The sequence below is a fragment of the Mastacembelus armatus genome, chromosome 15, assembly GCF_900324485.2.
Source record: "Mastacembelus armatus chromosome 15, fMasArm1.2, whole genome shotgun sequence".
Classification (NCBI taxonomy): Eukaryota; Metazoa; Chordata; class Actinopteri; order Synbranchiformes; family Mastacembelidae; genus Mastacembelus; species Mastacembelus armatus.
The window spans coordinates 17,831,852-17,847,313 of record NC_046647.1 but is presented as its reverse complement, the minus strand read 5'-3'; the positions used below and the strand labels follow the sequence as shown (position 1 = coordinate 17,847,313).

The 15,462-nt window shown below is 39.9% G+C and overlaps 2 protein-coding genes across 5 annotated transcripts in view; both read left to right on the top strand.

Annotated features, from left to right (window-relative positions):
* Window positions 1-1,285: 1,285 nt before the first annotated feature.
* LOC113131379 (zinc finger protein 286A-like) lies at window positions 1,286-3,161 on the top strand. Its single transcript, XM_026308539.1, has 2 exons — window positions 1,286-1,537; window positions 1,970-3,161. Exons 1-2 carry the CDS (start codon window positions 1,357-1,359, stop codon window positions 2,956-2,958), a joined length of 1,170 nt encoding a protein of 389 aa, XP_026164324.1. The 5' UTR covers window positions 1,286-1,356; the 3' UTR covers window positions 2,959-3,161.
* A 4,171-nt stretch (window positions 3,162-7,332) lies between these two features.
* LOC113131715 (equilibrative nucleoside transporter 1-like) overlaps window positions 7,333-15,462 on the top strand; it is a 28,760-nt gene continuing 20,630 nt past the window's right edge. For 2 of the 4 annotated variants that reach the window (XM_026309293.1, XM_026309288.2), the window contains exon 1: window positions 7,336-7,483. The gene's annotated coding sequence lies outside the window, so the exon portion shown is untranslated. Of the gene's footprint in view, window positions 7,484-10,503; window positions 10,726-15,462 lie in introns of those variants that run through there. The other 2 variants (XM_026309289.1, XM_026309290.2) reach the window with 2 other exon arrangements.

Genomic DNA, 15,462 nt, shown 5'->3' with positions numbered 1-15,462 from the left:
CAGCAGGTAGATCCAGTCCCAGCTCAGATGTTAGCTCAGATGTTTTCAGGGGGAGGTGACTGGGATTTCAGAATGACTATAATGACTTTAATTAATTAATTGCATTTGAACTTTTAATGCCCATGCAAACGAAGCTACCTTACTTTAATTGATGGGAAATGTGTAGAACAATCACTTAAAACCAGAGAAAAAAACAAGCCAAATGTAAGGATGAGAAAACAAATATGACAGTGAAATAACTCTATGTATACAATTTCAATTTTCAAATGACTTTCAAGTGACTATTATAGTATTGTCCACACTGATGTCTTATGAAAAGATCGAAGCAAGAGTATAAATTACTGGTCCTGAACAAGCCTATGATGCAATATGTTCTGTTTTCTCTCATTTTGCTGCAGATATTTGATCAAATTTAACTGCATTAAATTATCTATCTGGAATCACTTGACTCCCTCTGGTGGTGATTAGAAATACATGCAAGTGGCCTGTAGATCACATTGTGGAGCATTGTGTGTCTATGGTGCTACACTCCTTCTTTAATGATGGCTCATTAAAATATAAAACATAGACATGAAACAATACACTCCACAAAAACAATGAAAAGCTATAATCCATTAATTCAAAGTTTGTTTTTCTTTACTCTTTTTTTTGCATACTGGTCATTTTTCTTTGTGTTTTTATGTATCTGCTACATATGGGGACGCACAGTGCCAGCACAGCTCACATATCACGACCGTCCTTTCATCCCATTTGAGCCCAGCTTTGGACAGATGGTCAAGTGGGTGGACAAGAAGGACCACATGCAGCAGTGGCACAGGTCACGACTCAGGCTCCACTTTAAAAGATCCTGATCCTACAGGCATTTCACATTGCCCTTTTTTTCTGGGAACATATTTGGCTTCTGTCACGTCACGGTTATTGACTACCACCTGTACTGTAAGTTAAGGTTAAGGTCATACTTTCTTAAAGTAACACTGATTTTATGTCAGTGGTTTTATGTTGATGAAAATTTGTGTCAGATACTTTTCAACCTCAACTTTATTTACAGTGTGTTTCACAGCAATGTCTCAAGAAACATGAGAATACTGCAACAACATTTAACTTTTAAATGTAATGGAGTATTTATAAGTTGTGTATTAGTACTTTCACTCAAGGGTCTGGATACTCACTGGACCTCTGGGGTCCACTTAGATGTCGTCCATACCCTATGTTGTCCTGCAGGGGGCAGCAGATATCGGACATGCGCACTCTAGTTTGTTTATTTTTACTTCCCTAGCTTGTTAGCAAACATCAGACGCAACTGACTGTAAAACCTCCTCTTGGCTTCACTCACATTTATATTTCATATATATTAAAATGTCGACTCCGCAGCATCTTAGAGCTTTCGTAAACGAGCGACTGACAGCTGCTGCCGATGAAATCTTTCAGTTTTTTGAAAGAACAATTGCAAAATATGAAGAAGAAGCGTGGAGCTCTCAGCAGGAGATTGAACGACTCAGGGGTCTGCTGTTGGACTTTGTGTCAGACCAGAAACCAGGTCTGTACATTATGTGTGTTTTTATAACATCACTCAGTGTTGTGGCATTAATATTATTCTTTTTACGCCTAAACATTCAGTACTGCAACATGCAGTCAGTAAATCATGTTGAAATAGTTTTTATAGCAGAAATGATGAAGATTTGCTGTTTCTGTCCTGAGATATTTTAGGATGAGTTGTGGGAATATATCACAGGCATTTTCTGTATTTTCTGACATTTCGTGGACAAAATGATTAATGAACTGACAAAGTGATCAACAGATTCGTCATTTAATGAATTGATTAGTTGCAGTCCTAATCGAGATGTATTGATATTGCCAGGTTCTACCCTGCATCGTTCACAGCTTAATTCCTACTTTGGTGATAAAACTGACAAGAAAATAAAAATGCGAAAGATGCATCAATTTGAAGCTCTTTACATGTCCCCTCTAGACTTCTCTCAGCTATCACCTATCTGTAAAAAGGAAATTACCGCTGAGCAGCAGCCCAGTGAGCAGGAGCCGAGCCGAGCTCAGAGGGACGCAGAGCCTCGACCTATCAAAGTGGAAGAGAGTCAGCAAGAAGAAGAACAGGTTTCAGAGTGTAAGGATGCTGCTGTTTTATACCTACCTCATTCATCTGTGTGGGAGAAAAATGAGCAGACAAAACTGACATTGCAACCAGAGGCTCAAAACAGTGAAAGTGCAGAGCAGCTTCACGAGTTGCAGGAAACTAAAACTGAACAGTTCATGCTACCTCTCACTTCAACCCAGTCTCTACAAACTCTGATTCAAAATGACAGCGTCCAAGGTAGTAGGGAAGGTGAAAGATCTGCTGCAAATTTTCTATCAGACCAAACACAGACAGAACAAAACCGGAGTTCTATTATCACTTCCAGAGAATCCACAGAGTTGTCTCATTTGAATTCAGCTGCGTCTGACTACCGTTGCTATGTGTGCAGTACGTCTTTTTCTTCTAACGGTCGCTTGATAAATCATGCTTTTCGCTTGCATTCGAAGTATGCAGGCGTCCTCTGTGCTGTGTGTGGAAGGACCTTGGAGTCCAACGAGAGTCTTAAGCTGCACTTTGAATCACATAAGGTCTCAAAATGTTGCCAAGTGTGTGGGAAACACTACAACAGCACCACAGCCATGGCTGAGCACATGACCAGACACACCGGAGTGAAGCCGCATCGCTGCCATGTTTGTGGGAAAGAGTGCGGTCGGAAAGGAGATTTGAAGATACATATGAGGATTCACACCGGCGAGAAGCCTTTCTGTTGCTCTTACTGTTGTAAAAGTTTCACCCACAGCGGACATCTGAAGAAGCACATCAGAAGCCACACCGGAGAGAGACCACACCAGTGTGAAGTCTGTGGCAGAGGATTTCTACAGAGTGCACACTTAAAATGCCACTTATGGACTCATGCTCAGCAATATTAACCTGTTCATTCACTGAGGCCTGTATCTATCAAACTGTTAATGAGCCAGCTTGACAGCAAAGTGTTCTTTGCTGACTGTCAGCAATACATTTTAATCTAGCAACTTACTTGTACTGCAAAAGCAATACTGAAAAGCAGTTTTTAAGAGCCAGCATGATTAATCACATGTATGCTCAGAGAAGAAATCAATCGTCTCATTTACAGTTGTTCCTACTACATGTGACATTGTTTAAATAAACATTACATTGTACTGAGAAATATATTTCTTTAAGCACATATATATTATTTAAATACAAATAGTAGGCTGAACTGCCCTGTGATGGACTGGTGACCTGTCCAGGGTGTACCCCTGCCTTTCACCCAAAGAGAGCTGGGATAGGCTCCAGCAGATCCCTGTGACCCTGGTTAAGGAATAAGTGAGTATAGAAGATGGATGGATGGATGGATGGATGGATGGATGGATGGATGGTAGACTGAACACGCCCTATTGTACCAGTGTTATTACATTATTGGTCAAAAGTGTGGGGTAACATCATTTTGCAAAGAAATGTACAGGTGCAACACATTTGTGGGAACGTCTGCAACTGTGCTATCTATCCCAACTTTATTTGATTTCAGTTGTAGAAAGATGCTAGGCTCATGAACGAGTCAAACATTTCGATTAAATTTAGTTAACTCAAAGGACCCCATAGTTATCTTTTTAACTCTTCAAATGTTTGCTTGTGTTATGCTTTAATTTACAAGTCCATTACGGTAAACAACATACATGTTATAACAATTGGAAAATTAAGCTGAATCCAAACTTTTGACCAGTGCTGTATATGTATAATGTATTGTACTTTAACTCCAAAGCACATCTCAGAGGGTGTGTTCACCTTTCTTCTGCAATAGAGTCATTTAGAACCAATTCTCAACCACCGTAATAATAAACAGAGAATATTTTTGTGTAGTATTTTCTTTGACCTTTCAGTTAAGTACAACATGTTTGATAAAGACGGTCTGTGAAGTACGCTTTATATTCCTCTTCACTATTAACATGACCTGTGTTCTGGTGGGTGGTACTCATTAGGACGTAGTATGTGTTCAATAGTATCACAGCTGTTGGCATCAAGAAAATAAGTTGTGCCTTTGCCATTTTACCTTTAAATGGATATATAAGAAGTTGAATTATATTTAGGCTGGGTGTGCTGGGTGTACACATTTTCACAGCTGAGGTTCTTGTCTGTTCTAGGTAATGCCCCATGACTTGCTAATGATTTCCTGGGACGTTTCCTATAAAGAGCTATTAGTATTTGATTCTGCTTACAGTGAAATGTTCCATGGAGTTCCATGGAAGAGCACTTCAGTTAAGACCAAGAACACATTCATACTTTCTTCATTTGTTGTCTGACATTATGTCCATCATTTACAGTACGAGTCAAAGGTTTGGTAGTTGGTAGTGTATGTTGAAATGTATCTTTAGATAAAGTTTCCATTATTGTGTGTTTAGCTCTGCTCTAAACAAAAGGCTCTCTGGGCAACATGAACTCATTTGTATTGGATTTGAATTAACCATCTCCTGTGGTTAGTTCAGGTCCTTCAGCTACTACATTTCACTATGTTCCCAAGGTAACTGCTAACCTGGCCTACCACCAGCAGGTAACAGGTTGATGAAAGCAGTGAGACTGAACCAGTTAATTGTGGCAATTAGTTAAACAGGCAAAAAAAAACACAAACAAAAAAAACAACAACACTATAATCTGAACTGCTGGATACTGATTTTCTGTGAGTTTTACTATTATTTATTAGATCTTTTAGGTTACTGTGACTGTTGTGTTCAGTTAGTTATTTTATTTTGGTTAAAATAATGGCAAGAGGGTTTTTTGATATCAGAAATTCATCCTTTTTGACCAGTAGGTGGCACTGAATGAGCTTTTATGTATCTCTTCAGTCTATTGCTGTTTGTTTTTCTTACTTGAAATAAAATTATTAGAAAAGAGAACATTTTTGCCCTTTGGTATCTGTGTATTTGTTACAGTAATAAAGTGTTAAAGTGATTAACAAAGTACAGTAGATTTTTTTATTATGGTATTTGGCACATCTTCTGCAACCTTGATGTAAATTTAAAGGCCACGGAGGATTGTTGTTGCAAGTCCAAATCTTATGACAATGAATTTGCCATTTTAAAGAAGATACTTCTGTGAATGGTTTAACCATTATCTTTATATTTTGTCCAAACCTAGCATTTGTCAGGCAGCAGGTCCAGTGTTGTGCATTTGTGTGTGAATTTGTAAATTTTCACCCCGTCAGCAGGCTTTAGCCATTCCTCCATCACGTTCTGGTCTAATCAAGGACCAGAAAAGCCTTCAAAGCTCAACTTGGATCACACCCAGGTGGCCTTGAAATCTCACACAGAACAGGAGCTTATTTAGGAATCTCTGTGTTTGGGAAGCTGCTTCAGGCGATTCAGGTTTTAGGTTGTAAAGCAAGAGAGCTAATCAGGCCAGTGATCCTCAAGCCTAAAACCAACTACACCAATGTGGTTATGCAACCATCCCTAAGGACACAAGATCACAAGCAAACGCCCTGCACCTTGGGAACAGTTTCCTACATGTCAGGCGTTATTGGGGGATTAATGAGTCAAATCTAATCAGATGATTTGTCAGTGTCTTAGTCTGGTTGAATTACCAGTAAACTGTGGACCAAAGTTGTCTGAATTTCACTGTGTTGTTATACTTCTGTCCTGTATATGTGTTTGTATTTACAGTTATATTTGTCCCAGAATTATTTGAGCAAATTGCCCCATACTTTTCTAAAAAAAAAAAAAAAGAGGTCAAGAAGTTAATCTTTTGTGCAGTTATGTGAAACCTACTCAAGGGAATTTCTGGGATTTTCTTTTTGTGAACACAGAAGAACAGAGGTTACATTGGCAGTTTTTCTGTGTGTGCAGTATGTATGAAAAGTGACATTTAGCGCCCACAAACTGTTGCAAAGAATTTCACTGGCAACCAGAAACACATAACTGGGTCAGTGAATTACTGTTTTCCAAAGGAGGTGGATAGTGGGGGAGATCTGACATGATCATCCTCCTGTTGGATTTGGTGTGGAGCAGAGCAACAAACATCTGGTACACATTCTCCAGAAGGAGCTGAGCTGAAACATGCAGATGCACACAGACAAGCAGGGTATTAGGCAATGGAAATATGTTGTTAGACAGGCTAGGCATTTCCAGAGTTCTTTCCATATTTCATTATTACCACACATATGTTTTAAATGTGGGAGTCAGTGGGAGAAGACACTGTCAGACAGGAAGAATGATGTTGCTGTGGATTTATGTTTTTATTTTTCAGCCTAAGGAATAACGTTCCTGTAGTAAATGTTTCAGAGCCTTGGTATAAACTTGAAGACAGTTGAAGTTTGTTTTTAGAGAAAACCTTGAGGAAGGCCAGGGGATACATTTGCCTTATTGTTTACTTTCTGTTGCTAATCCCAGTATGTATAAATCACATGCTGGACCTGTCCTACTTTGCTATTAAAAGCAGAGAGAATGAGTGACAGTGCTGCTGCAGTTCTAACCATGGGAAGATTTCCAACACAGTTGTTTCCTCACATACCACCGCACACTTGTGCCTGTCATCTATTACCTTATTTATTAGTGTGGTTTACTGCATGATTTTACAGGAACGTTAATACAAATTTGAATGCACATGTGAAAAATGCCAGATTTAAGATCCACAAAGTGAACTTGGTTGTTGCCGATGTTTCAGTGCAGCTGACAACAACATTGAACAACTCACCTCCTCCCTTTTTTTTTTTTTTTTTTTTACAACAGTGATCATCAGATGGGCTCCAGATCTTAAGGAGAGACAGTCATCTCTTACTTAATCTGTATTTACCAGCATGGAGATTTGATGTCCTGTGGTGTTTCCTCCAGACACTCTGGTTTCCTCCCACTGTCCAAAAACATAAAGGTTAGGTTAACTGGGTAAATTGTCTTTGGGTGTGAACTTAACCATGAATGTATTTATCTGTCATCTGGGATCTGCCCCAGGAGCCGCTGCTCTGTTTATTTTCCAACTGGTCCTGGCCTTCCAGCTTCTGACTCACTGAACATACCTGATCCAGGTAATGACCCCTGCTCTACAGGAAAAGAGTTAGAGCTGGATGGATGGATGTCTACTCATTGCTGATCATTAACGTTCCGCTCTATTAGCAGCTGGTCTGAATTGTTGCTCGATGAATCAAAACCTTTTGACGCGATCTCTCCTCCCTCTCTGGCTCATGGTCTGGCCATAATCTGGTTTCTTAATTGTAAAAGTTTAAAGGGACTAGCTGGTCTCCAGTCTGTCAGATATCAGTCAAACACCCCCCCCCCTCCCACCCTGCAGCCCCGCACTCGTGCTCTGTGCCAACTTCATGAATGCGCAGCGGTGAGTTATTCTGAATGAGACGAGACAAGCAGACGGATGCAAACATGATGGTTCCTGTCTGCGATGCTGCTCGTATGTGAGGGCGTAGCCCGGCTGGGCTAAGTCTGCGTCCTAAGGGTAAGTCTGCGTCCTTCACACGTGAATAGATGGGTAGAAATGAAAGACTGTTCAGACTGCTGACACATCCTGACAAAAATACCGTACTCGGGGTTTAGCCGTGGGGGAGATGCTCACAAAGTGCATGTTGTTAAGCAAATCAAAAAAGCAGGTTCAGCACATTGATGATTTTCTTGAGCTGGTGCAGCTCCAGAAGGTCAAATGGTCACAAAAAGTCGCAGTGCGCCAGTTGGATGTAACTGGAGCGTCGCGTCTCCAGCAGCGCACGGTGCTGAACATGCGTCAGGTTTGTGTGTTAATGAGTCGAGACTTTTGATGTGTTAAATCAGAAAATCAGTCTAATGCGTGAACAGGAGCGTATGTTGCTGCTTTAATAGTCCATTGCGACCTGAATCTGTCTCTGTGTCAATGACCCAGCGTACATGTTGTGATAGCTGCAGCGGAAGTTGAAAGCTGACCCGCGTTGGACTCAAAGTTTCACTGGGCAAGAGACTGAGACTTGTACAGAGTCTGAGTTGAAACATCACAGCAGGTGACAGTGTGAGACTATAGATCCTCCTCACACACTCACACACTCCACAGCAGGAGACAGCATGAAAGAGGTCCAAGAATAGACCCCACTGAGCCAAAACCACAACTGTATTATATAAACACTGTTTCAGTGTTCAGTTTTCAGTACACACACACACACACAAACACACACACATAGTGCACTCTCCTCACACTGACTCTTACAATGGTGGATTGTGCATGATGCATTTTGAAGCAGCTTGCTTATCAGTGGTGCTCTTGTTTTGGGGACACTGCTGCTCTCAGTGATATACTGATGTGGTGACGTCACATTCCACCATATGTTGGGCGTGTAAAGAGTTTAACATGGTTAGCTCAAGTTCAAGAAACTGGAGCGTCTAGAGCTGAAACACTAATCGATAATCAAGTAGCTGCCCATTAATAAATGATCTAAAAGCTGAGGCCTGGCAACTGGACTGCTAGAAGTTAGGTCGAAATGTTTCACCACTGATCAAGTGGCTTCTTTAGTCTAAGGGAAGCTGGTAGAAATCTCAAATTTATCTTTCAGGTTGGTTTTACTGCACCTGTGGGCTGAATTGTTTTATTAGGTGAACTATGGAAATAGGGCGAGACTCGTTAGACTCACTCTTCTGGGTTGGTTACATGGGAGGAGTACCTAAACTCTCTGGGAACAGATGATAGGCCAGCCTGGTAGATTGAAGATAAGTTGTGTCTAAGTCCCCAACCTAAGTTAAGGGAGGAGTTTTCCACTTGATCTGGCACAAAGACAAGTGAACAAGAGGAGACTTGAGATCCACAGAGGAAAAACCTGGTGATCCCTTGATTCAGACCAGGTGTGAAGAGAAACCAACCAGAAGTCTAGGTCTGAGTCTCGCTCTACTTACTTAGTCCTCCTATCGAGCCTATCTAGGCTAGGAGTGGAGTGAACCCAAACTGAAAGATAAATTTAAGATTTCTACCAGCAGCTTTCTCTTAGACAGAAGAAAGAACTTGATTAGTGGTGAAATGTTTCAACCTAAAATCTACAAGTGCAGTTGCCATAACTCAGCTTCTTCACCTGGACGACTGAGAATCTTCACAGAAATTAATGAATAATATTTTTAGTAACTGGTTAATTCGTTTAAGTGATTTATCAACTAAAAATTATTAGAAACAATCCTTTTTCTACCTCTTACATCATTAAGCCACGTCTCAGGAGAATACCTTTTCCTGATGACATAAAGACTCTATCAATAGCTTTAAAGTCAAAACTGATAAGTTCTCTGTTCTAGTTTTAGTGCTGTGTGTGTGTGTGTGTGCGCGCGCGCGCGCATGTGCTTGTTTTGTGGCATGCCAAGGGACTGCAGTTGAAAATAAACTTTAATCTAACTCTGGTACAGTACTTCAAATGGTAATATTTATTTGTAATATTGTACGTGTTTACCTACAAATGAAATAAAAATAAACTATAAACTCAATCTGTTTGGAGTTTAACTGTAATTTAGACAAAAAAGCTGGTTCATTTTCTGACATTTGTCAGACTAAAGAATTTAGGAGACGTCAGTAATTGTCTTTGCACCTTCAAAAAGTGATACAACTCAGAGGAATGATCAGTCAAAGCAGCAGAGACAGAGATATCCTGACTTTTATATTTTGCTTTGACCTATAAAGCAGCAAATAGTAGCATCTTTTTGTTAAGCTCTCCCTGCTTGGTGAACATCTACATCTCTCAGCTCCAACACCTCCAGTTTGTAATACAGGATTAATGTCATAAATTCACCATCTCAAGCCCAAACCCCTGATGACCTTATCATTAGGACTGTTTTTCAGCAAGATACTGAACTGACTTTGTAGTGTTGCCTCACTCAGTCTTACTGTCCCTTTTTGCTTATGCTCTTGAACACCAGATCTGTCAGCAGGACAGTGTGTCCTGAGACAACTAGACCACTATAATTAGAAAGTTCTCTCTGAAAACCAGACAGGGCCAGCAGCATGTAGCAGGGTAATATGATGCAGTGGAGTGAAACCAGGTGACCAAGACTGAAACGCCAAAAGTATCGTGTTTCTATACACAAGGTCATGACGACTGAAGAAACACAGAGAGTGACTGAGGGCAAAAGAAAAAAGTAAATAACAGAAGACTGCAGTTTGTTTATTTGATTATGTGGTTAATTGTTGAGTCAATAAAATGTTAAATGTTTCCCAAAGCTCAGAGTAGCGTCTTTAAGTTTGCTTCTTTTGTAACCAAGAGTTTCATTTCTAAAACTGTGCATAGGATCATTACTAAACGTGTACGTGTGCCCAACGCCCAAAAATATTCCGACTTATAAAACCGTGCGCACGCACACCTATAAGCAGTGTTTACTTTTTTAGTCACAGGGCACCTAGAGCTGTGCACACGTGCACCAGGCTCATATCCAACCCTGCACACTCCCATCTTAACCAGAAATGTAATGCCAGTGCAAATCATTTCAACAATGCTGACCCGCCTCTTAACAAGCCTGGGATGCAATTATTGTTTCGCTAAGTTGAGTCCTGGCGACAGGTGAGACAAAAACCAAAGAAACGCAGGTCCAGACACTGAGACAGGGACATTTGTAAGGAGGTGGAGGTGGAAAGCGACCAAAGCAGCAGGATCACTAATGAGAAGAAGCATCGCGAGTGGCCCCGTGTCGCTGCTGCAGTTACTGTGTCCGGCAGCACAACCTGAGAAAATATGATCCGATCTCAAGGTACATTACATCTTTGTACTCCTTTACCAATAATGAGCAGAGTGCAGGCTGAGAGGCGAACACGTGTTTCTTCATGAATGATTTGTTATCAACAGCGTTATAATTAGGGCTGATCATGAGGTGCAGTGTGTAATGACTAGGCGAGAGTTTAATGGCTGTATTTCCAGACATTAGATGGTATATATAGACAGTTCTGAGTAGAATATTATCATTTTTATCGTATGACATGTGACAGAATACTTAATTGTTTAATCTCTACAATCAGATTTAAGTCCCACCACCTCAGCTCTGTGTTGCCAGTTGTCCACACACAATGTGCGTGGGTCAGAGTTCACTGACAGGTGGCACATTCTGCCCTGGACGTTGTTTTTTATAAATCACGGCCTGGGGAAGTGACTTAGGCCACTTTAGGGCTTGTGTTGGGTGTAGGCCACGTTTATAAATGAGGCCCTTGAAGACAAGAGGTGGAGAGGAAGGGATAGTTTAATAGGGCGAGCTTCTACAGTATAGTTGTCTGAAAGAAATTACTGATTAAAAAAAACTCATTGAATACTGTCAAATATTTATACAATATATTTGTCCAGAAAATTTGTCTTATCTTTTGGCTTAGTTTGGAATGTGGTCTCATTAACTTTCCATAACCAGATAAAGCTTAGGTTTGTTTTTACTTCTTAAAAAAGCATCTCAAATTCTCACATTCTCACGAGTTGAGAGGAGGCAAACTGGGGTAAGTTTGGCTTTAATCAACAAATGTGTTAAAGCTGCAACATATTTCACAATAACAGAATGTGATCTAATGTTTCTGTGTGATTATTGAAAGGCTGAGAGAGCCATTTTTCCTTATAGAGTGAGATTACATAACCTCTTCAGGTTGGCTGAGGGAATGTCGTAGGAATAATCACAAACATATGTTTAACCATTTCAAATTTTCCAAATAACATTGGAGCTATATTTTTTTTTCTAGTAGCTGTATGTTTTTTGTACTGTGCACAAAATGAGCTGCCTACACATAATAAACACAGCAGTCAGAAAATAATCCAAACCAGTGGAACTAAGTGACCGTATATCAAAAGAGTCTCTCATCAAGAGTCAAACCAAAAGCCATTTTTTAAATGTTCTGTTTGTGGTCCTGGAAACCAAGCTCCCAAGACTGACATTAGTCCCAGCAGGACTTCAGCCTTTTGGACAGCTCAGACTGCATGCTGTTCACTACGTCTTTCCAAAAACCAATCAATAGTCAGCCTTGTCTTTGATACTGAGGTATTTCAGGGATATTTCTGTTGCGTAAGAAGGAACCCAGATCTCACACAGAGAATGAGTTGTTGGCTGGACCTTAAAAGAAGCTTGTCAAGGTGTTTTCAGTGCCTAGAGCACTGGCCCATCTTTGTAAATTTGGTGAAGTTGTTTTTGAAATGTATTTGTGTTCCGTGTTTTTTGCATGTGTTTTCTTAAGTTGCAGTGTGTTGAGCTCTTAGGGCCACTCTAATATATATGTAGTCTGACATGGAGCCTGCAGGCAAAGAACGGTGTATCTCAGAGAGGATATTAAATTTGAATTTTGAGATTTTTGGTGACACACTGTTATTAAGGTTGATGATTCTGACAGGATTATTCAACCCGTTTTGTTTTCTTTTATTCATTATGTACATTTATAATTTTATAAAGCAGTAGGTAAATAATTTTATGCTTCTGTATTCTGATCATAGTCTAGTATTCTTTTCCTTTACAACACAATCCATCCATCCATCCATTTTCTATACCCGCTTACTCCTTAACCAGGGTCGCAGGGATCTGCTGGAGCCTATCCCAGCTCTCTTTGGGTGAAAGGCAGGGGTACACCCTGGACAGGTCCCCAGTGCACCACAGGGCCACATAGAGACAAACAACCTCACACACTCACACTCACTCCTATGGGCAATTTAGAGTCACCAATCAACCTGACATACATGTTTTTGGACTGTGGGAGGAAACTGGAGAACCTGGAAGCACAGGGAGAACATACAAACTCCACACAGAAGGTCCTGGGCAACCCAGGACCTTCTTGCTGTGAACAACGGTGCTAACCACTCAGCCACCATGCTGCCCCTACGACATAATCCTTAATCATTAAACCATTGTATATATTATTAAAACACAAACATTTAACAGATGACAGGCCCCTTTACAGCCAGAGAAGACATTATAAAACTGCTTTTTCATGCTAATTTCTACTCTGGATCTCTAAAATCTGATTTTTGTTCTTTCAATGCCCTACAAAACACTAAATTTATTTTCTACTTCATAAAATATTTGCCAAGCATTTTAATCAGCTTGCCTCTTTTTTAAGTGGATAGTTGATATACTGTATGTTAATACGCTCCATGCTTGTAGTGTCACATATGTCAAAATGTCCACTGTATAATTAATTTAAACTGGCAGACCTCACTCAAAGAAGTGTTGTATAAACAGTATAGAGACATCCTGTTGTCTCATGTTAGGCTATTCTTTCTTAGCTTATCTGTGAATACCAACCCCTGACAGGTTTCCATGTGTAAACTGAACTTTCACCTTTCATTGTGTCCTATAATGACCCGGCAGCCATGGAGGAACAACTAAAAACGTAGCTGAAATGTAGTAAAATGCTGCTTGTCAACTTGTCTGTATGAGTTCAAAGTTCAAATTAAAAATAATTTAATATTAGTATTATAATGTCACCCTTCTAGTCAAACACAATCTCCACCCTTGACACTTTCTCAGATCCGTGTACTGGGTTTTCATCACAGAGTGGGAGTGCTTATTAGGGTTTGTTGTCTGTGACACATTTCACATGCAGGTGTTGGAACATGCAGTAGGAGATCACTTAATCATGTGAGTGCCACACCATGTGGATCATTTACACATCAGGGATCTCGTGACAGCCCCTGTAAACAATTAGGAAACTTTAGGAACAGAATAATGTTTAATGAAAGCACATAGGTAACAAATGTGTTCTTGTTCCCCCTTGTTCTCCTTTTTGTTTTGTTGCATGTTTTAGACTGAGCCAGCTTACATCTTTACCATTACATGAACTTTTGTGTTCTAATGCAGTTTATAGCTTAGCTCCACTCAGATTCTGGCAGCACTCAAATGAATAAGACTGAGTGAAAACACCACTGTGGGTGTGGAGAGTCTCTTGTTCCATGAATGCAAAAATTCCAATCCTGTATATCCGTCCATTATCTATACTAGTTATCTTATCTTATCACCAATAACATGGTACTTTCTGGATGAAAATACTAGTTTCCCTGGGTGTTTAGTTTAGTTAGAGTGATGGACCAATATGGCATAATACCCTGACAAACAAAATTTAAATGAAATGCACCCAACAAATTATCCTCCTGTGTTTCTTTAATCCCATTAATCCCAGTGTCTCCAGTTCACATGCTTGAGACTGAGGGAGCAGCCACCTGTAGAAATGTTGAATTTCTACAAATTGTGCCTTTAAACCTGCAATAACTGTTTTGGAACCTAACAGTAACTTATCATCACATTTTAAGGAAATATTGTGAACTATTGTTCACGCAGTTGCTTATTTGCAAGACTGCCCTAAAATGACCCTTTAGTTTGTCTATGAAAGCAGCTAATTGTAACCCATTAATTCTTGTTCAGTATCCAGCAGTTACAGAGCAACATCATCATTGTTTGAAGTCCTGTTTCTGGTTGTACTGGGAATCTAAGTCCCTTATTCACCCTTTTTCAACTCTGTATTTGATACTCAATGATCCAATTTGTCAGTACAATTTTCTGTAATTGTTTTTAATAAAAACTAATAATAGCCATCAGTTATTTATCAAGGCTGTCTCTGTCAGGCTAATTGACCCCTGAGAGAAGGTTGAAAAGGAATCGAGACCAAAAACCCTTTTCTGAAGAGTTAGACCTGTTTGTGTATTGTAATGTGGATCTGATGGCTTCAGCAGATGATCTTCAAGGAAACAAGTAGAAAGAGTTGCAAACCGTCTAATAAGCTGGCATTAGTGAGGCTGGAAAATTCAACTGGTGTCTTCTCACGTAGCATAGAGAAAACAATTGAATAATGGTTTTTAAATGAGCAAACAGGATGTTAAATGGTCATAACCATACCATAGAAAACATGTTAATGCAGCACTCCAAAAGGTAAAAAAATAAGACCTTGCCCTCTGTTTGATTATTTTCTATCTGGACAGGTCGACAGGATGGCTGACAGCGTCTGATAAGTTAAAGGGATTTGACAGGATGTTGAGTGAGGAGGATGACCTTTTATAAAGAGGCACAATGAGATAAAAATCACTGATGAGAAGTGTAGAACAATACGTTGTCATGAGTTGACAGCAACATTTACATAGGAAAAGAAGTGGTTTAACAGCTGAAACTATCAGCAGGAAATTCAAATTTCCTTAATGGATTTAACAGGTGATGCTATGTACACACAAAGAAAACATCCAATTATGCAAACTCCCCTGCATCCTAATAAACAAAGACATACATATCTCAGCTCAAAAAAAGCAATCAGTTATGGACACATTAAAGATGGAGTGTCCAAATAGAAAGAAGGGGAAAGTTAGACCTTTTTGGTGAATTAGTCCCTGCAAAACCTTATGGCTTATCATATGGGGCCAAAGTGCAGGGTGTGCTGTGTTAAGAGTGACCAGATTAACTTGTCACACCTGTCTCATGAATATGTCAATTGTAGATGGGGTTTATGGCATTAGACACACCTGTTCTATTAAAGAGCTATTGTTC

What these genes read in the sequence shown, in the direction of transcription:
- LOC113131379 (XM_026308539.1), top strand. Translation starts at nt 1,357, where the DNA reads ATGTCGACTCCGCAGCATCTTAGAGCTTTCGTAAACGAGCGACTGACA. An exon ending in TGTGTCAGACCAGAAACCAG is followed by an intron (nt 1,538 to 1,969) that starts GTCTGTACATTA and finishes TGTCCCCTCTAG; the next exon opens with ACTTCTCTCAGCTATCACCT.